General features: G+C 42.1%; 1 protein-coding gene across 4 annotated transcripts in view; it reads right to left on the reverse strand.

The window, feature by feature from the left end:
* Window positions 1-766: 766 nt before the first annotated feature.
* The window catches only part of si:dkey-191m6.4 (rho GTPase-activating protein 22), a 47,838-nt gene continuing 28,948 nt past the window's right edge, over window positions 767-19,656 (reverse strand). For 2 of the 4 annotated variants that reach the window (XM_012869240.3, XM_036142479.1), the window contains 7 exons: window positions 13,910-14,038; window positions 8,328-8,535; window positions 8,078-8,210; window positions 7,929-8,002; window positions 7,716-7,837; window positions 5,271-6,282; window positions 767-4,886 (listed from right to left, as the gene is read on the reverse strand). In XM_012869240.3, the coding sequence (XP_012724694.3) occupies window positions 4,664-4,886; window positions 5,271-6,282; window positions 7,716-7,837; window positions 7,929-8,002; window positions 8,078-8,210; window positions 8,328-8,535; window positions 13,910-14,038 (1,901 nt within the window). In that variant the 3' untranslated portion in view covers window positions 767-4,663. Of the gene's footprint in view, window positions 4,887-5,270; window positions 6,283-7,715; window positions 7,838-7,928; window positions 8,003-8,077; window positions 8,211-8,327; window positions 8,536-10,080; window positions 10,241-13,909; window positions 14,039-19,656 lie in introns of those variants that run through there. The other 2 variants (XM_036142480.1, XM_036142481.1) reach the window with 2 other exon arrangements.

Genomic DNA, 19,656 nt, shown 5'->3' on the forward strand with positions numbered 1-19,656 from the left:
ACCCCTGAAAACTGTGGTCCTGTCTCAATACGGCTGAAGCTAAAAATGAAACACATAAGTTTTAAAATTATAAAAATGTAAAGGTAAAAAAATTAAATGGACCCAAGGGACCAACCAGTTACAATTTCTGTTCCAGCACATATAAGAAATTTTTGTCTATAACAGGTTTCCTGACCAGTTCTGCGGTCATGTTGCATGGGGGTTTAGAACCATGCAACATATTTCTTCAACTGGCCAGCGTAGATGGTGTTAAGGAGTGGAAAAATTATTGCAACCCTTATTTAACTAACAGAAAGGAGATTGGTGGACTTCATTCAATCAGCAATTTATTAATTCTTGCAAGAACTGAGCACACAGGCTGAGCCTTGAACTTAGCAGAGCGTTCCATTCGTTGTCGGTGGCGGTGCCTCCTTAGGTCTCAGCAGGGTGAAGAACAATGCGCTCAAAACTAATGCTAACTCAGGAGCGGCAGCAGGCAGAGGGAATAGTGTTATCATGTTATACAAAGTGACAGAACAAAGCTACTTTCAATTTTTCCCATTACAATAGTAAGATAGAAAACTGTTATAGCTGCCTAAAACGGAGGTTATTGCCAACTAACATTACAAAATTTTTTGCAACGCATGATGGCAGCCACGTCCCCAATCTTATACTAAATTGGAACAAAACTTCTTATTCCCACATAAAATTGTTCAAATCATTTTGAATATGAACAGAGACATTTGTTTTCCATCCCACATACTTGAAGAAATTAGATACACCTTTATCTTGTGTGACACTTGTCTTTATTCTCAGATATGGCCATTCATAACAACTTTGTGAATGTATAATAAATAAGCACCATAATTGATAAGAAGAATCTTAGTCACAGAAGTACCTGCCATTGCTTTATCCCATTTCACTCTAAACTATGAGATGTGAGAAGCTCATAAACTGTACCGTTTTGGGGGAAACAAAATGCCTTTTTGATCCTTGGGTTAAAAAAAGTCACAGTGTCCAACAAAAATCCTGCTTTCCAGTGAAACCAATAGTCATAGGGCCCATAAAAAAAACACCTGGTCCTGTTAACACCATTAGATAGATTTTTAATAACCACACGCACTTCCCTCAAAATCAAGATCCTTGTTTAGCTATAAAAAGAAACAGTGTCACAGTCGGTTTATAGAGGGTCAGACTGAAACTGCAAAAAGCTCTCTGACACGAGCTTCAGCATCGCATGTCTTTGCCCCGCTTCGTAAAAGTACAGCTGGGGCCCGATGCATTGGCTGACTCTAAGAAATGGTTCATATCTTACATTTCTATCACAGCACTGGTGTTGAGCCATAACACATTCACTATAATGATACACATTCTTGATGCAAAACATCCGATCACTTTACAGTTGACTAACAGGAATTGGCACCATTAAGGGATTCAGTAGCGTCAGGCATTGGTTCCACACAATAAAACAAAGAAAACCGAGCAGCCACCACGTGGGTGAATACTTGCACCACATCTAAGTACAAGCAAGCAACCTTTTTTTCCCCCCCTCTGTTCAAAAAACACTTCCCTAAAGGCACAGCCAGGAAACGCCATTGTTTCTCTGAGGGCAGTGTTCAGCTTCAAGTGCCAAAATCAACATGGCTTCCAGGCAGGCCATTCTGATCTCGTGTGAGTGAATAGCTGATGAGGCGGTCCAGCTTTGGTATTTACTGTGTGTTGAACAGTGCGGTGAAAAAGTATTTCCCCCCCCCCTTTCAGATCTCTTCTGTTTTGGTTTTTCACACCTAAATGTTTCAGGTCAAAGGTCACCTGAGTCAAAACTAAATGCAGGTTTTCCATGGATCATCTCCTATACTAAAGGGGTAGACGCTATCCAAGCCAAACTGTCACAACGTGAAAAAGTATCAGCTCAACCAACTGGACATCTGCTGTTAGTGGGACAGGAAGGTAAAAACAGAACTAACCCTTTTTTCCACAACACTGTGAGTAACATCTTCTGTAGATAGATTAAATGCTATGCTAAATGCTTGAGGAATAGTAATTTTAACCCCTGATATACAATCTGTACATTAAAGGCATATTAACATTAGGAGGATCAGAAAGTAAATAAATAAAAAAAAAGATTTAGGTCTTGCCATCGAAAAGACTCGGAAACCACGAATATGGTGACAAACCATATATGGTGAGGCACTGGAAGGGCCTGAGGGCAACTATGGGATAGAGGCAGCTATGGCAGAAGTCCCTTCTGTATGTTTTAAAGTTGAACTTAAGAAATTTAAAGTCTAGTTTATTGAAGCCTGCTCTCTTGTCTATACAATATACAAACTTAACCTTGAACCTCAGCCATAATGTTCGCATTGCAAAAATGGAAAGTTGTTACTGTGTAAAATGGCCGAGTTATTTTAAGGGAAACTGGTTATCTGGTACTCAAATACCTTTATTTGACCAGGTATGGAGATACACTAATCACTGATCAGTTCTAACCACCTTCATCTCAGGTTGAGTGTAGGGCTGTCGCAATATTTCCACTTCTTTACATTTAAGTGACCTACTTTTTCCCCCAAAAGGAACAATAAAGCAAATTCTCAACTGACCCTGCAGTATAAAAAAGTGTAAATGGAGCTGAAGTCAGTTAGCTCGGGTTGATGCAAACCCAGGCGAACTGTAATTCTTTATCAAATAAACTGTTTTGTTTTTTATGAGTACAGATTTCATAATATATAACTGGGTATTTGTGGTATATCTTTCCCCTATGGGCATAGGTGGCTAGCTCCCTCTAAGGCTGCATCCGAAAAAGTCTAATTGGTAGGGACTCTATAGCCAAAGCGGAAGAGCGTCAGTGTTCGCCAAGATAAGTGCAGTCCGGATAGTGCAGTCTATAAGGAAAGAGGTGTGAAAAGGAGCCTGTATGCTTCCTATCATGATTCCTTTAGCATAGAGAGCTCATGATGTCCCTTACCAACGAGCCATAAGGAATCCCACAATCCTTTGCGTGACATGACTTATAAGTACAGACCACTTATACCTCATGGAACTTAACAAAAACGTCCGGAGAGAAGAGAGGGTTGGGGTCATGGGAGTGTAGTGTTGTTAGATCCATTTCTAATGCTAGTAGCCTACTATTTACACTGACATCATTGATTCAGGTGGAATGTGTGACACATTAAAATGTACGGGCCTTCATATGTTTGTGTAAAGGAGAGCGTCAGCCATTCACTACATTTGTCTGACTTATGTTTTCTGCAGTTGTTATTCGGAAGGATGTTGGCCCCGGATTTGACTAGAATCATCCATGTGTGTTTCCGTAGCGTAATGACGTATATGAGTTAAAGGCTGTCCAAAATTGGTACAGCAGTCTGAAGCTGGTTTCCTACCGATGATAGACTTTTTACTGACCTCATGAAAGGTCAAAGAACAGGAGCTAGGAGCTATATAAGAATGTTTCGGATGCAGCCCCTATCTGCTGTTGGCAAATATGTCGGTACTCAGAAGAAAATTTGACATAAAGTATTTGCCAGGTAGTTGGAGATAGATCAACTGTGAGCTAGAGCTAATAAAGAGTAACAACAACTTTGCTTTATCAGTAATTTCTCGAAATAGAAGTGCAGAGCAGAACATTTTGAGAACTCCAAGTCAGAACTGAAGTGGACAACAGCAACTGGGGACAATGATGTGCTCAGTTATGAAGCTAACTACAATTAGCAATATAGGCTACAAGCTAATTCCATTGTATTTCTCTGTGTTTTGTACATTCAAACGCTGCAGCAAGATGTTCCTTAAGGAACATTGTATAGGACTGAGCGTGTGAAAGATTCAGTGAAACACAAATAGTCAGAAATTCAAATACACAATTTTTCCCCCCTTTGTCTACCACTTTTATATGCAAGACAGCCATAATGGATTTGGAAGATGGGACTAGTGGAAAACCCATGAGGAAAAAAAACAAACTGACTTTCAAACTGGGAATTCTGACGACGAGAGGCCATATTGTTTTAAAATGTCTTTCAGAAAAAGAATGAATAAATAAATAAATAATATAAAATGTCAGACAAGATGGTTTTTACCCAATAACTTGGTATATACTGAGGTGGTGACTGTTATAAAATGTTGGAATGAAGCAAAGGGAAAAAAGGCAGGTTCCCTTGAATATCAAACTATTGCTTCAAGACATTTTGTAACTATAAATATGAATTTCTTATTTGCATTACTGCTGGGGTTCCTACAATTCTAGTGTTAGTACAAGATTCATGGAAAGTGTTGATTGAAGAAGTCAGTGCTCTCCTGTACAAAGCTTAAGGGAATTTGTAGGAGGATTTCTCAGTCATGTAACAGGCACCTGAGATGGTTGTGACACTGCCTTCTCAAGAAACATGAAACATCACTGAAGGGGGTATGCTAATTACAGAATCCCCATCGTCATGCTCAGCTTCAAACATGCGAAACAGTCAACCACTGTAAGGATCATCTCACAGAACACACATGGCATTTACTTCCTTCGACACTTCTTTTCATCAGTTTTAAGCTTGTTGGAAATGTGCAACAGCAAGCCCCCTTTTATTCATTTAATTTTTTTTCCCCCACTTCAAAGGAGCGTCCAGTTGCACAAAGAAGGACTCAGACTTCCAGACTTCAGTTGACAGCTACAGCGCTGGCGTCAGCAAAACTGGAAATTCATGTTGAATCAAATGTTGCTTGTCCTTGAGCCCAGGGCAAGGTCACCTAGTGTGGAGAAGAAATCTTCCATTTCCTTCTCTAGAAGGCGGTTACGGTTCTCAGCATCTTCCCGTGCCCTCTCAGAGTTCCGGAGTTTGATCTCCAGCATGCGCTGCTTCTTCTTCTCTTGCTCCATCTCTTGTTCTAAATGCTCCACCTGGGCACACAGCGCTGTGCTGGACTCTTCCAATCTGAAGGGAAGCAGCACAGAATGGATAAAGGTCAGGGGTGATCGTACGAGAAAATGTTACCCTACTAAATGACATGTGGCTTGTCCATTTTTGACCCCCCCCCCCCCTCCGAGCGACAGAATGAAAAGATGAAACACTTCTGCTGGAAAAGAAACCTAATAAAATTTAAAAATTGAGACCCACTACCCGTCTACTGCGTTCTTTGGTCATTATGATGTTTGTTCACTCATTTTCTCTAACAATCCTCTGATGACAGATTGGTATTTTATAAATACATGACCAATTTATGAACCCAACTGTTCTGTGAAGGCCTCACAGTTAAACATCTAGATATTACCAGGAAGAAAAATACTGCTTTTGAAAGACGCTGTTATTCATACTTACTTCTGAATCCTTGCCTCGTATGTGGTCCTCTGTTTCCTCAACTCCTCCTTCAGTCCCTCCACGAAACTGTTCAGGGTCAGGTTTGTCCCATCTTCATCCTCTGTCATAATAATGGAAGGCAACCCTGCTACCACAGCTATGTTTTCACTTTCACTGCATGGTGCACCGCTGGTGCAAAACTCCATGGCCTCGCAGCTGTCCCGGTCCAAGCCGGGCTCCGTCACCATTCCCCCTTCCTTTTCTGTCTCAGCCTCCCTCTGGCTCTCCGTCCACTCCGCCTTCTCGTCCCCATCTACTCCACCTCTGACGCTCTGCTGCACTGCGGTTTCTCCGCCGGAGTCTGTCACAGAGATATCGCAGGAGGAGCTTGACCACGGTGTGCTTGAGACACTGGGAACGCTCCCCGTGCTAGAAGAGGAGGTGACATTGTCGTAAGTGGACAGTCTCTGGGAGGACCCGGTGGAGTCACGATCTCGGGCAGATCGCTCACCTGAGGACGTGCGACGGTGTCCCCTCAGGGAGGACAACCCATTCATGAGCCAGTTACCCCCGCCGCCAGACGAAGCGCTCGTATCTGCCGCTGTGCCACCGGCGGCAGTTTGCTTAGACTGCGGCTGAGAACGGGGAGCGGAGGAACTTTTGAACGAGTATTTCCAGGAAGGCATGGTCTTGGCTTGCTTACTTGGACTGACCACTGGCTCTGCTTTCCCTGTTAAAGCCCCCCCTTTTGGTCCGGCGTTTGGATTAGGGGTCTGGGTAGGGGTGACAGCTGCGCACAGTTTGGCATCCAGAGATGAGGCACTGCTGTCCAGTTCTTGGTCAGTGTTGGGAGTTGGACCACTCTGCAGGTCTTCCTCAGAGATCCAGGCTCCTAAGCTGCGGTGCTGGAGCTGATGTCCTGAGGCAGGTATCTCAGTTTGGGGCAAAGCAGGTCCTTCGTGGTCCCTCCCTGAGTATAACCTGTGGTGTTCCCTAATGAGGACTGTCATTAGGTGCTGGACCAGAGAAGTTCCTGGAGAATGGAGACCACATTCATGCAGAAGGTTAGGGTAGTACTGCAAAGTTTACTGTGCTGTCAAAGAAAAAAAATTCCTAGACTTTCTGACATTTTGTTACGCTACAACTACAGACTTACACGTGTTTTATTGGGATTGTGTGAAATACTAAAAAAAAAAATAGTGCAAAACTGTGAAGTGGAAGGGAAATATACAGGGTTTTCATGTTCCTCACCACTTAAAATCTGAAAAGTGTGGCTTTCATATGCATTATTCCCCCTTTTACTCTAAAACCCTCAAACAAAATTCTGTGCAGTTGCCTTCAGCCAGCAAACAGAATTCACCTCAGTGCTATTTAATCTCAGCATGAATGAATGCAGCCAATCTGCTTGAGGTCTCCAAGGCTTAGTGAAGAACATTAGTGAACAAACAGCTTCATGAAGACAAAGGAACACAGCAGGGAGAAAGTTGTAGAGAAGTTTGTGATTTAAGACTTATTTTATGATTCTTCATTCAAGTTCGTTGAATCACGTTCTGTCTGATGGGAAAACACATCGCTCTCCATTCAGACCTGTCTACCCATCCGATGTGATAACGACAAGCAACCTGTTGGGCTGCAACTCCTCGGGATGGTTTAGAGTTATCATATCGCTGAGTTTTCATTAAAACTCAGAGTATCAACAGTTATCTCCTCACACATTGAGCTAGACAGTGATATGCGACCTCTCTCTCTTGAACTAAACTCCGAAACTACAGTTTTGGTTTGACATTATTGTGTTGATATCTCACTGAACCAATGATAAAGAGAAAAAAAACCCACTACGGCATGAAATACTGAAATACTGGAAACTAAACGCTTGACCCCGGATCTCACCCTAAGCGAAACAAATCATGATGGTGGCAGCATCATGCTGTGAGGATTTCTTCAGCAGGGACAGAGAGGATTTTCCAATTTGATGAGAAAGTAGTTGGAGAGTTAGTAAATGGTTTGGATTTTAAAGCTAACCGGGGTAAAGGTTCATGATCCCGCAGGATAACTGCCATAAAGGTTCAGCCAGAGCTACAATGAGATGGTTTGGATCAAAGCAAGTTCATAAGTTTTATTAGAATGGCCCTATCAAAGTCCAGACCTGAAGCCAATTGAGAATCTATAACAAGACTCAAAAATTGATGGACAAAAAGGCTTTCTTTCCAACGTGACTAATATTGAGATACTCTACATATAACAATGGGCAAGGATGTGCACAGATGGTAGAGACATGCCCCAACAAACCTGCAGCTTTAAATATAAATATACAGAGGCATGCCACACCTTTCAGATTTTCTTTTTATTATAAGAAACACAGATTCTTTTTTTTTGGTCCACTATACAATTACGCACCAGACGACTATAAAGGTGTTCAAGTGGCAGGGACACATTTGAAAGGCGTTCTGTATCTGGTGTCGGTACCTTCCATTAAAGTTACCGGGTCCTCCATCTTGGGTCGAAGGATATTTGGTCCAAACACTGTGGCAAGGTTCTGGACGCTCATCTTGTTCTCGTTGCAGTGGGACTGAACCTCATCGAGAAATCTGGCAAAACAAAACGTTCATGAAGTTCTAAAAAAAAAAAAAAAAGAAACAAATCCTTTCTGGAGGTTGAACTAGAAGGAAGAGGACCTACTTGCATATGTACTTGAGGAGATTGTAGTTGGGCAGAGGTAGAACGTTAACTTGTTTCCCAAGCTCATGGATCCCCTGATTTAAAACAGAATATAGTAGTTATTTTAAAAGCGACGTCACCTGAACTCATCACGGCTAAACTCTGCCAACCTCCTCCTCGTCTTTGGCCAAAAGCTGTGCACAGGTTAGAAAGTCCTCATATTTGGAGAAAGGGATGACTGGTTCAGGCAGTTCTCTCAGGTACAACTTCAACAAGGATGCCACCGTGTGGACGTCTGTGTTACTGCAAGCCAGCACAATTAAAAAGAGAGAAACGGATGAAGAGGAGTGAGAACTGAAGATCAGGGGGACCCCCAAGATGTCGCATTTCATCACCTCCATCGCTCACTGTAACCCTCACCTGTCAAACAGAGGCTTGTCTCCGCAGTCAAAGGCCTCCTGGAGCTCTTTGACGAGGTTGGCCTGTCCCGGCATTCGAAAGAGACCCTCTTCATCCAGGCCCCTCTCCCTAATGAAGTCCACACACTGCTCCACCAGCAGCGGCGCCAGCCGAGGGCCGAACTTCCTCTCAAACTGCACCGTGTCCTCCAGACGCTGGCCAAATATTCCTGAGGACAAACATTTAGAAGAGAAAGTGTGACCAAGGAAAGGCTTGAAGCTTCCTCAGCAGGAAGGAGGGAGATTCAGAGACATGAGAGCCTTCAGGGAATTAGCTGATGTGGTTTTGAGGATTATTGAGAATTGCTTATTGAGGTTACAGGAACTAAAGTAATTTAGTACTGATCACTACGGTAGACAACTATTTAAAGGCACTTTTCTTGTATGTGTTAATGAGGAGTCATGAGACCCCATGCGCTGCCATCTACTGGCCAACCCGTGAACAGGCACAGAAACTCTGGTAAAGCTGAAGACCTTAGGTCCATCAATAGTCTTAGGTTAAAAAATAATGGTAACATCAGAGAAAAACTGCGACATGATATCAATGTTAGAATTTTAAAGTACTGATTTTATGGTTGGAGGAAATTGCAAAGAGGTATCCATTAAATTGCCATAGTGCATTACCTACTTGTTTTCTGTCAAATAAAACTCTGAGCTCGTAATGTTCGTCAAAATACTTCAGCATCAGTCACTGTTGGAAATATTACATGTGTCTGTTCTTAAAGCAGATTTTGTTGCAGAAGTGGTATTTCTTGCCGATTAGTTTGATCGTGACTAAGTTAGTGGTTGTGGTAGTAATATCTCAGTCAAATAAGGACGATGTGAATTCCTGTGCTCCTGTCCTTTGTTTTTATTTTCTATTTGAAGAAACACTGGTTGGTAAAATTCCCACTTCGACATGGGGAGTCTGAAGAGTCGAGTCCAAAGATCTGAATGAAGGTAGGGAGGAACACAGGCATGCACAGTGAGGAGGCTGACGAGTCAGGGACAAGAACATTTCTCATAACCTGTTATATATTAGAAAACGTGTCAATAATATGTGGCCACATTGTTTAAACAACAAACAACCTTGTTAACTACCTTGATAACCTTGATAACATTCTTGTTAATTATTCCATCAACTGAAAGTCTAAATGTATACCGTCCACCTGATGGGACATAAATATAAAAACTCTTTGAAAAGTACATGTTATATGAGAATGTGAACTGCGATGTTTTCTGAATATATATATATATAAAGTTTTTATATCTTATTTGCAATGCTTAGTTTTAAATATATTACTATAAGATCAAATTTATTTATAGAGCACATTTCAAGAACTCGTGCTTTACAAACTGAAATGCTGAAATGCAGAATGAATAAATAAAATGCATGACACTGATGCATTCAGAATATGGAAGAAAGTAAAAAAAAATACAATTAGACAATAAAAACAGCTAAAACAACAATCAAGACTGATAAAAGGGCAATGTTTAGGTCATTAGGCGCTAAAATCCATAAAAGTAAATATTTTAATATAACTAAATATAATTAATCACCATCCTCATTAAACTCAGTCTGGGCGAGACGTTTTGCCTAAATTTATAATTAGTGAAGGATTATTCCTTATTTAGTAAATAAAAGCACAACTCTGAGCAGCATAATGCCTTGTTTATACCACGTGTTCAAACGGTTCAGAAGGAAGCTCAGACGCAGGGAATGAGCAGCTAATTACTGTTTGACCGGCTGCAGCAGTCGCAGCTGGCTGTCAGCTCGCAGTAATCGTAGTACTTCACCGTACAGGAGCTGCACGGCAGCAGGGAGCGCCGTTCATACATCCCAAAGCCGCATTTCACCAGGCTAATCCATCCCGTGTCTGGCATTTCACTCCTGGAACGGGGAGATTATTGATCCTTCACTTGCGAACTGCGGACCGGGTTGGAAGAAGCTGAGGAAGAGGTCCGAGGCGGAGGAAGAAGGGCGTGAGGTCAGCGCGCCGTGACTCTGCGGCGTTACTGGTGACCTCAGCTCTGAGAGTTGGCGACAGATCTATTCTGGACGGCGGAGCGAGACGCCTCTGGGGCCTGTGAAACTGAGAGGGCAGCTGGAAACATGACCGGGCCACAGAGAGGCGGACCACACAGAGCCGAGCTCATTACCCCCCCACCCGATGGAACAGTTCCTAATTATCTCACACTGTCCCAGTTTAACATTACGTTCCTTTATCTTGTAAGGCCTGAACCAACTTTGGTCCTGGCAAGAGGACCGGAGCACAAAGCAAGCCAACATATCTACTTTAGTTTGGCATATTTCCAGATATTTCTTTCCAGTTTTAGACACTATTTAAACAAAGTAGATATAATGAACAATTAAGGGTACAAGTAGTAGAGCAGACGAGTCTCTTTGTGAGAAATGATTAAAAAAAAACAATCGTTCAGCCTGTGATGTCATCCTCTGTATTATTGGTAACCTATTCCAAATGTATGCTCCTATTAATATAGTTCCTGTGGTAACATAAGACGCTGGTGTTCAGCGGCGCCCTGGGACTCTACAGCCAGACATGCCTAGATGTGTTTCTGGCCTTCTGTGAAGCTACTAGTCTGGGATGGGAAGCTGGTGATTAACTATGGCCCAGCTCCAGCTTCAGAACATCAGCGCTTTGGGAAAGATTTACACCGGAGATGTCAAACTTCGTTCCTCCAGGGCCGGTATTCTGCAACTTTTAGATGTGTCCCTGGTCCAACACGCCTGAATGAACTGGCTGAATTAGCTCCTCAGTATGCAGTCATGGACTCAATCTGAATACCCTTATAGAGCAAGTGCAAGTGCTGTCTGAATAGTGCCGTTAGTAAGGCAAGGCAAGGCAAGGCAAATTTATTCATATAGCACAATTCAGTACAAAGACAATGCAAAGTACTTTACATGATTAAAATATAGCAAAATAAAACAGAATAAAAGCAAGTAGGGATAAAATGAAGCTGAAGGCGCAAGTTCAATTGAAGAAACTCATCGCCTGCCTCCATTCAATCAGAGTCCGATCCGCCTCTGATGTGAGCCAATCAGCTACGAACCGCACCTCCATGAAGCCAATCAGCATCCCACGCTCATCTTAAAAGCAACTTCAAATCCACGTCTCAGCCTGCTAACCAGCAAGCGCAAACGGATTGCATGTTGGATTTCGAATCAGATGTCCGATTCAACCCACCCCCAACCCCTTCTCCACCATCGTAGCTGAGTTCATCTAGCTTCCAAGACGTTCCTCCATCCTCAACCCATCAGAGTGTTTTCTCCCTTCAGTCTTCATCACTCCCTATCGCCTGTTATTGGTCCGGCAGAAGACCACCATGTTGGGCCCGGTTCTGCCAGAGGTTTCTTCCCAAAGGGGAGTTTTTCCTCTCCACAGTCGCTTCAAGCTTGCTCATCATGGACAGTTCATGCAAACCTGTGTTTATCCAAGTTGGACATCTAGCTCAAACAGATCATCATATGGACTGAACAAACTTCTTCTATCTCCACTCCACCACCAGTTTCAGACCTGGGGGGAACATCCCTGTTCTCATACATCTACTTATGCATATTAAAGTATAATTCAGCATTAATGTTCCTGCCGAGGTCTGAGCGCCAAAGACTTAAAATATTGTATCAATAAAATCCTTCTAATTGCATTTCTTTCTCTGTGAGTTTTTCAGATTGAAATGTAGATAGAAAAAAGAACAAAAAAGTGGTGATTCAGTTAACTAGAACAGTCGAAGGCAATCCTAAACAAATGTGTTTTTAATCTTGATTTAAAGGAACTCAGGCTTTCCGCACTTTTACATTTTTCTGGAAGTTTGTTCCAGAAAAGTGGAGCATAGGAACTAAATGCTGCTTCTCCGTGTTTAGTTCTGGTTCTAGGTATGCAGAGAAGACTGGAGCCAGAAGACCTGAGTGGTCTGGATGGTTGATACACTGATAACAAGTCTGTGATGTATTTAGGTGCTAAGCCATTTAAGGATTTATAGACTAACAGAAGTATTTTAAAGTCTATTCTCTGAGATACAGGGAGCCAGTGTAAGGACTTTAGAACTGGGGTTATGTGCTCTACTTTCTTAGTCTTAGTGAGGATGCATGTAGCAGCGTTCTGGATCAGCTGCAGCTGTCTGATCCACTTTTTAGGCAGACCTGTGAAAACACCGTTGGAGTAATCAATTCTACTAAATATAAACGCATGGATTCGTTTTTCCAGATCCTGCTGAGACATCAGTCCTTTAATCGCGGAAACGTTCCTCAGGTGATAGAAAGCTGACCTTGTAATTGTCTTTAGATGCTTTTGGAGGTTCAGGTCTGAGTCCATCACTACTCCCAGATTTCGGGCCTGATTGGTGGTTTTTAGCTGAAGCGACTGAAGCTGTGTGCTAACTTTTGATCTCTCCTCTATTGGTTCAAAGATTATTACTTCTGTTTTGTTTTTATTCAATTGAAGAAAGTTTTGGCACATCCAGGCATTGGTTTCTTCTAGGCATTTACTTAGTTCCTGAACTGGTTCATAGTCACCTGGTGACATGGTGATGTAGAGCTGTGTGTCGTCTGCATAGTTATGGTAGCTGATGTTGTTTTTTATGATCTGAGCTAGAGGGAGCATGTAGATATTGAAAGGAAGTAAGGAAGGAGGTAGGAAAAGGAGCCTGTATGCTTCCTCCTGCAGCTAGTTTTGCCTAGAAACCCATGATGGCCCTTACCGACGCTAAGGTATCCCCGCAATTCTTTGCGTAACATGATTAATAAGCACAAAGTATGCAGAGAGCGCACACTTTGTAGTTCATTTTTGGAAGGCTGATTTGTGAATATGGGTATGCGTTGCTGTCACGTAAAGACGGAGTTAAAGGCTGTCTGAAATCGGCACAGCAGTCCAAAGCTCCTTTCCTGTTCACGATAGAGCTCTCACTGTTGGAACAGTTAGCTAGGAGCAGTTCTCCAGAGTCCTGCTAATGACCTGATTATGTGACTCAGGTGTGTCGGACCAGGGACACATATAAAAGTTGTAGGACATCGGCACTCGAGGCCTGGAATTTGACACCCCTGATTTAAACCAAGGCTAGACACACAGACCAACAAGTTGCCTTCAACTGGTGGCAGAAACCAAATGGAAGCTCCTGGTGATGTAATTTGGTCTTTACTGGAAGTGTAACCTGGAATAGAGCGACTAGATCACTCCTCTGCATATGCTTCTGAAGGACTGGACACAAGCTTGTAATTTATCCAACGTAACACAGACAAGCCAAAGGTGTGGGATGATGTTTTGACATTAGGGATCTTGAATCAAATACGGTTTGTAGATTTCTGAAGCCTGCATGGCAGATAGGGAACGAACATTTCTCCTCTCAGGGAGGTGTGTCTTCAGACTTTATTAGAATGACTTTTGTTACGACTAGCTCTTTGATACTTTATTTTTCATTTGTAACGGAAGATTGAAAAAAAGCTTTCATATTTTACAAAAACAAAACAAAAACTCTGATATGAGTGGTCAGCGCCTGCGCAGAAACCATGTCTGTTCCGCGTGTTTTAGATAAAAGGTTTCAGTTTACCCCCTCCAAACGGCGCCCAGATGACCCGCCGTATGGCCTTGACCCAGTCGTCCATGTCCGTCTGCGAGTTTGCCATGAGCAGGAAGGATTCATGGCTGATCGGGGCACGGTCCTTCTCTCCAATTCCACCTGGGGGGGGACAAAGACAGGGGAACGTGTGAGGCACGTATGAAATGGTGACGTGAATGAAGCAGCAATGTAGAGGTGAGACGTTTCAACTAAAGCATCCCATAACGGTATGCAGAAGATGACAGGGAGAGAGAGGCCTTGTTGTTACAGACAGTGTGCGCTGTTTATCGGCGGAATGTACAAGTGACTAACTTATACCGATCTTCCTGTTAGACGTGGGTCAGCTGCCAGTAACAAGGTATAACAAAGTTTAACTCTTTATTTCCTGAACATATTTACAGTAATAAGAAAACTGTTGTGTTTTCTGCTGTAAGTAGGGACCGATCATTTGAATATGGCACTACATTATATATATATAATTTTAAAAAATATTTCATCACATTAAGAAATAAACTCATCAATGGGCCGCCGCCCATGAAACTGGACACTGTCTCTCTCCCCCGTTCAGGACTTACAAGCTTCTGCGTTACATTAACGCACAGTCTGCTGAGTGTATACAGCTTCTGTGTATATATCCTTTTTACTTCTTATTTTACTGTATTCTTATTTTTTGTCTGCACCATCAATTCCAAGTCAAATTCCTTGTAAGTGCAAACCTACTTGGCGGTTAAACTTGACTCTGATTCTGATTCTGAAAATGTAATACCTTTAGACTTCCAATTGCCTGCTAAAATCTGAGGTCAATCTGTTACTTTGCTGACTAGAAGAAACTTTTCCGAGGCGGGTGTGCATTCACGTCTTGTGGCAGACATCTCTTTTTACAGATGTTGCTGTAGAGACAGCAGCTTTGGCAATAGTTCCTAATGCTCTGCCCTTCGAGTTGCTGTTATTAGGGTTTCATCTGAAATTATTACTTTTTTCACTTAGTTAAAGTGGCTGACAGGACTGTACTCCATTGGCCAGATATATATTACTGGGTTATCCTTTTTTATAATATTGTTAAACGATTAAACAATTTATTTTCTTGTGTTTTTAAGCCAAATACTTTTCAACTATCAGTTTTCTCAAAGTGATCATTGATGCAATAAGAGTCTTTCACCACTAGATGGCTCTAGTGGTTCTGCTGCAAAAGCTTGATGCAAGCCTCGGCTGCTTGTTGTGACTTAATAATGAAGTTTTAGTTGAAACATCAGCACACAATTAGTACACAACATATGAACACTTGGTTTGAAAAAAAAACAACAACAACCAGATACTCAATTAGGATTGTTTGAAGATAATATTGCTGAATAAGTTGTCCAGGCATAGGAAAACATGGAATGAAATGTCAACAAACAACAGGTATCTTAACCTCAGCTTTTAATTTTTTTGGATTCCACTGTGGAGGAGTGATGCTGATTGTAAAGACTTGATGCAGTCTGCTGGGTTTTCTTAGACAGGAAACTTTTTGACCAATCTGTCTGCATGATTTGATTGAATTTGACATTGTAACGTGTCTTGAGATGACTTGTGTGGTGAATTGGTGCTATATTAAAAAAAACTGAATTGAATTGAATTGAATCTCTTTGACACAAACTTGAGTAATTCGGAGAATGTCTCCGTTTTCTTGTTTGGAGCCATTAGTGTCGGGTGGTGGTGTTGCCACAGCCACACTCGTTGTTGCCACAGACATTTAGCCAAATATAAACAGCAGCTCAATAAAAGCTGAGGGCCATTGTCACCCAGCTTTTTAAAGTCACACTCCCATGATGAGCAAAGCTGCAACCAGAAAAATCGCAGTCAGGAAGATAGTCTGGCTTCATTCAGACCACAACGTTCATGAATTATCAATATAGCTATTAAATAAGGGATTGAATCAGCCTGAATAAACTGAACATGACACTCAGAACCACTGCGATATGTCAATAAATCCCATCAGTGCCTGCAGAATAAATCTGAACATACAAATCAGGACAACCCCCTCTCTGGAAGCAGTGCAGATAAAACACAGGGAAGGTTTTATGACACACGTTTAACAGCATTTTCCTCTTGAAGTCCCTGCAAGGAATTTCAATGCAGTCCCAGTACATGATCATCAGACAGAGACTAACGTTTGAGCATTACCTCAGAAAAAAACCCACTTCTTTTTTTCTCAAAATTGAGACATTTTGTGGTTGCTATCGATTAGGGGGAAAAGAAGTAAAGAGGAGGAGTTGAAGAGCCTCTTTTGAAATAGTGAAAGAAGAAGAATCCATCTGAAGTGGAATGATATATTGCAAGCAGTGACATCTCTACGCTAGAACAATTTTGATCAACTCTTCTTAGCAAACCTGTTCTAGTTCTGCCACACTGGAGGGTTTTCCACTACAAACATCCTGTTTAATGTCATGCCACAGTATTTTGACCAGAAACGAGCAAATTTTGACTAGGCGATCTTTAAAATTTCATTTTGGTGTTCTTGGGCATTCGGAATTGAATTTGCTGCTGTGATTTGGATGATTGTCCTGCTACACAACCCTAGCGTGCCTGTGTTCTCAAATTGTCTGCCCTCTTCAGCTCCGTTCAACATGTTTACCTTAAAAGCCGTATTCACAAAGAATCCTAAGACTAAAAGTAGCTCTTAGTGATTTTAGGAAAAAATCTTAGAATTTCCTGAATTCTAAGATTTTTCTTAGAAGTTTGCCTCGGTAAGATAAAAAATATTCACAAAGCATCTTAGGCCTTAAAAGAGCTCCTAATCAATCATACAATTATTAATATGTAGATAAGATGTACAATGAATATATAACAGAGGAATTTCAACATTACTTACAAACCTTAAAATGCCCCCAATATTAAATGTTTTTAAATAATTTGAGATAACATACCAATAAGCGACTCATACTAATGATGAGGACGTAAATAAGATGTGTTCAAACGTTTGGATGTGTTTAACTTAGCTAAGTTGCATCATCATGACACACGCTTCTTAATCCTGTCTAATTGGTTATTTTCCTTCCATTGATTACTAGGAGCGCATGAGTGTTTCTTTGCTTGATTGTTTCCTGTATCAACCAATCACAGCTCACACCTAGTAACAGGGTCAACCACACCTACTGGTTAAGCTAAACATTTCTGTCGTCTCCTTAACCAGAGTTGCTCTCAGCAGTGATCTGAATCACTGAAACTAAAACACCTTTTTTTTAGGCTAATATTGGAGCTCTCTGAGAGGACTTTGAGAATCTTTGTGAATATGGGCTCTGATATTTATCTTGAATTTTTCTACTCATCCTCTCAGTTCTGTGCTGGGGTTCAGGTTCAGGCCAAAAGCAGGACAGAGTTATGTTATCCATGTTGCCAAGTTTGCTTATTATTGGCGGCTTTAGTCCTGTTTTTCCCAAAAGTTGCTTGGGGTTGCGCATTTTTGGGCTTGGCTATTTTTTCCGACACAACCCCTCTTCCTGGCCATGCAACAAGAGCTGCTAAGTAACACATCATGAGCCGGCTAAAATATGTCAGGACTAGCCAACTGTATGGCAGCCTGACTTCTGTCAGTCTGGCCCAGGGCAGCTATGGCTACAATGTAGCTTACCACTATCAGCGTGTGAATATGTGACAGAGTAAGTGATAGACTATACAAGTACAGGTCATTTATAAACAACTGTAAATGATTTCTTCTTCTAGTTAACAAATCTCTGTGGCTAATCAAGCACAGTAACACCATGGCCATGGAGTCAGCTTTTGGTGCCTTTGGCAGTGCGTGCAGGTACCCAGTACCACTGCAAAATGACTTCAGCACCTACATACAGCTTGTCAACAGTCAGAAGCAGGAAGTGCTCTAACATTTCCTGCTAGATGGCTGCATTGACTATGGAGTTTAGAAAACCCAGTGGACCAACACCAGCAACGGCCGGCTGCCCCTTCTTGTGGATTGTGTCCATGACTGCTTTCTGGTCAGATGTCTTGTCAGCAGTCTTTCCCATGATCCTGTCGCCTACTGACCAGATTGAGAGACCGTTTAGAGCAACAGTCGTTGCTTAACATGCACGAGGAAATCCTGGAGAACTCGATAACGGAAGAGCAGGCAGCCCTGACAAGCCACACAAGTCTACAGGTATGTTGTTATAATCCTTTATTCAAATAATCAAGCCTGTTAAAATCTGTTTGTAATGTCCTGTTAATTGTCTATTGTTAATAAAAAAAAAGAGATCTTTATGATGTAATTTTTTTAGCCATGCATCAATTGTGGGTGGACCTTTAGCACTGTCATCTGTTCAGAAAAAAGTTTAACAAAGCTCTTATGGAGGAGAGGAAAACGTTGCAAAGTCTAGATTGTTGTTAATTTGTCACACATAGTGATGCTCTTGTCTACTTTCCTGTAGGTGCATTGCTATCTGAGTGAGCCCCCATCCCCAGAAATGAAAACCATCTGCAGTACTGGGAAAGCAACATGGCATGCTTTCCTGCTCTAGCCAATATCAATATCGGATATCGGCCCAAATTTTCGTATCAGTGCATGCCTAACAAAATCCTCAAATCATGACAGGTTTTAGTCAATCACGGTACCAAAGGGAAATGTTCTCTCAAAATACAAATTGTGTATTCTTACTAAACACATATGATAGCAGCAGCTAAGCATGCGTCCTCCTACACTGCCATGCTTACGTTGGTTCGACTGTGGCCTCAGCAGCTCTTGCCTTCGTTACAGCGGTATATCCCACCTTAAACCACAACACGGCAACGTGGTTGGCCCGAACTGCTTTTGGTTTGGTCACAAACGGATGAAGCAGGAGCGGTGCAATATGTATTCTCGTGTGTTTGAGAACGCACAAATACTGCAAGACCTCGGCTTGCAGGCAAGGTTACATGACTGTATCTGAACCAAATAAGTGTATGTTGGTCTCATCAGACCACAGGACATAGATCCAGTAATCCATGACTTTAGTTTGCTTGTCTTCACCAAACTGTGTGCGGGCTTTCTTGTGCATCATCTTTGGAAGAGGCTTCCATCTGGGACAATGCAGACCAGATTAATGCAGTATGTGATGTATGGTCTGAGCACACACCCCAGCTGTCAACCTCTGGAGAGATGCCGGCAGCGCTCATACATCTATTTTCAAAAGACAGCCTGTGGATATGATGCTGAGCACGTTCACTCAGCCTCTTTGCCCAACCATGGCGATGCTTGTTCTGAGTAGAACCTGTCCCACTAAACTGCTGGATGGTCTTTACCACAGTGCTGCAGCTCAGTTTAAAAGTGTTTCATTGACTCTTCTCCTCGTTCCGGCCATCTTTATGTAGAGGAACAACTCTTTACTCGGAGGTCTTTGCCATGAGGTGCCATGTGATTAGTGTGAGAGTGTGAGAGAGCGATAACACACCTGCTCCCCATTCACACCTGGGACCTGGTAACACTATTGAGTCACGTGACACCAAGGAGGAAATTGGTGGACATTCTCACGTTGGGATGAGCTTATTGCTGTTGCAAGCAGTTTAGACATCAATGTCTGTGCATTGAGTTATTTTGATGGGTCAGCAAATTTACACTATTTTACAAGCTGTACACTGACTAATTTACATTGTATCAAAGTGTCTTCAGCACGGCCCCATGAAAGTTTGTAGTGAAATGTTTACAAAAATGTCAGGGATGTACTCCTCTTTCTGAGGGACTTTATTCATGAACCCAGAGCTGAGCACAGCGGAACGCCACAGATTAGAGA

Source organism: Fundulus heteroclitus, chromosome 10, assembly GCF_011125445.2.
Source record: "Fundulus heteroclitus isolate FHET01 chromosome 10, MU-UCD_Fhet_4.1, whole genome shotgun sequence".
In the NCBI taxonomy this organism is placed as follows: domain Eukaryota; kingdom Metazoa; phylum Chordata; class Actinopteri; order Cyprinodontiformes; family Fundulidae; genus Fundulus; species Fundulus heteroclitus.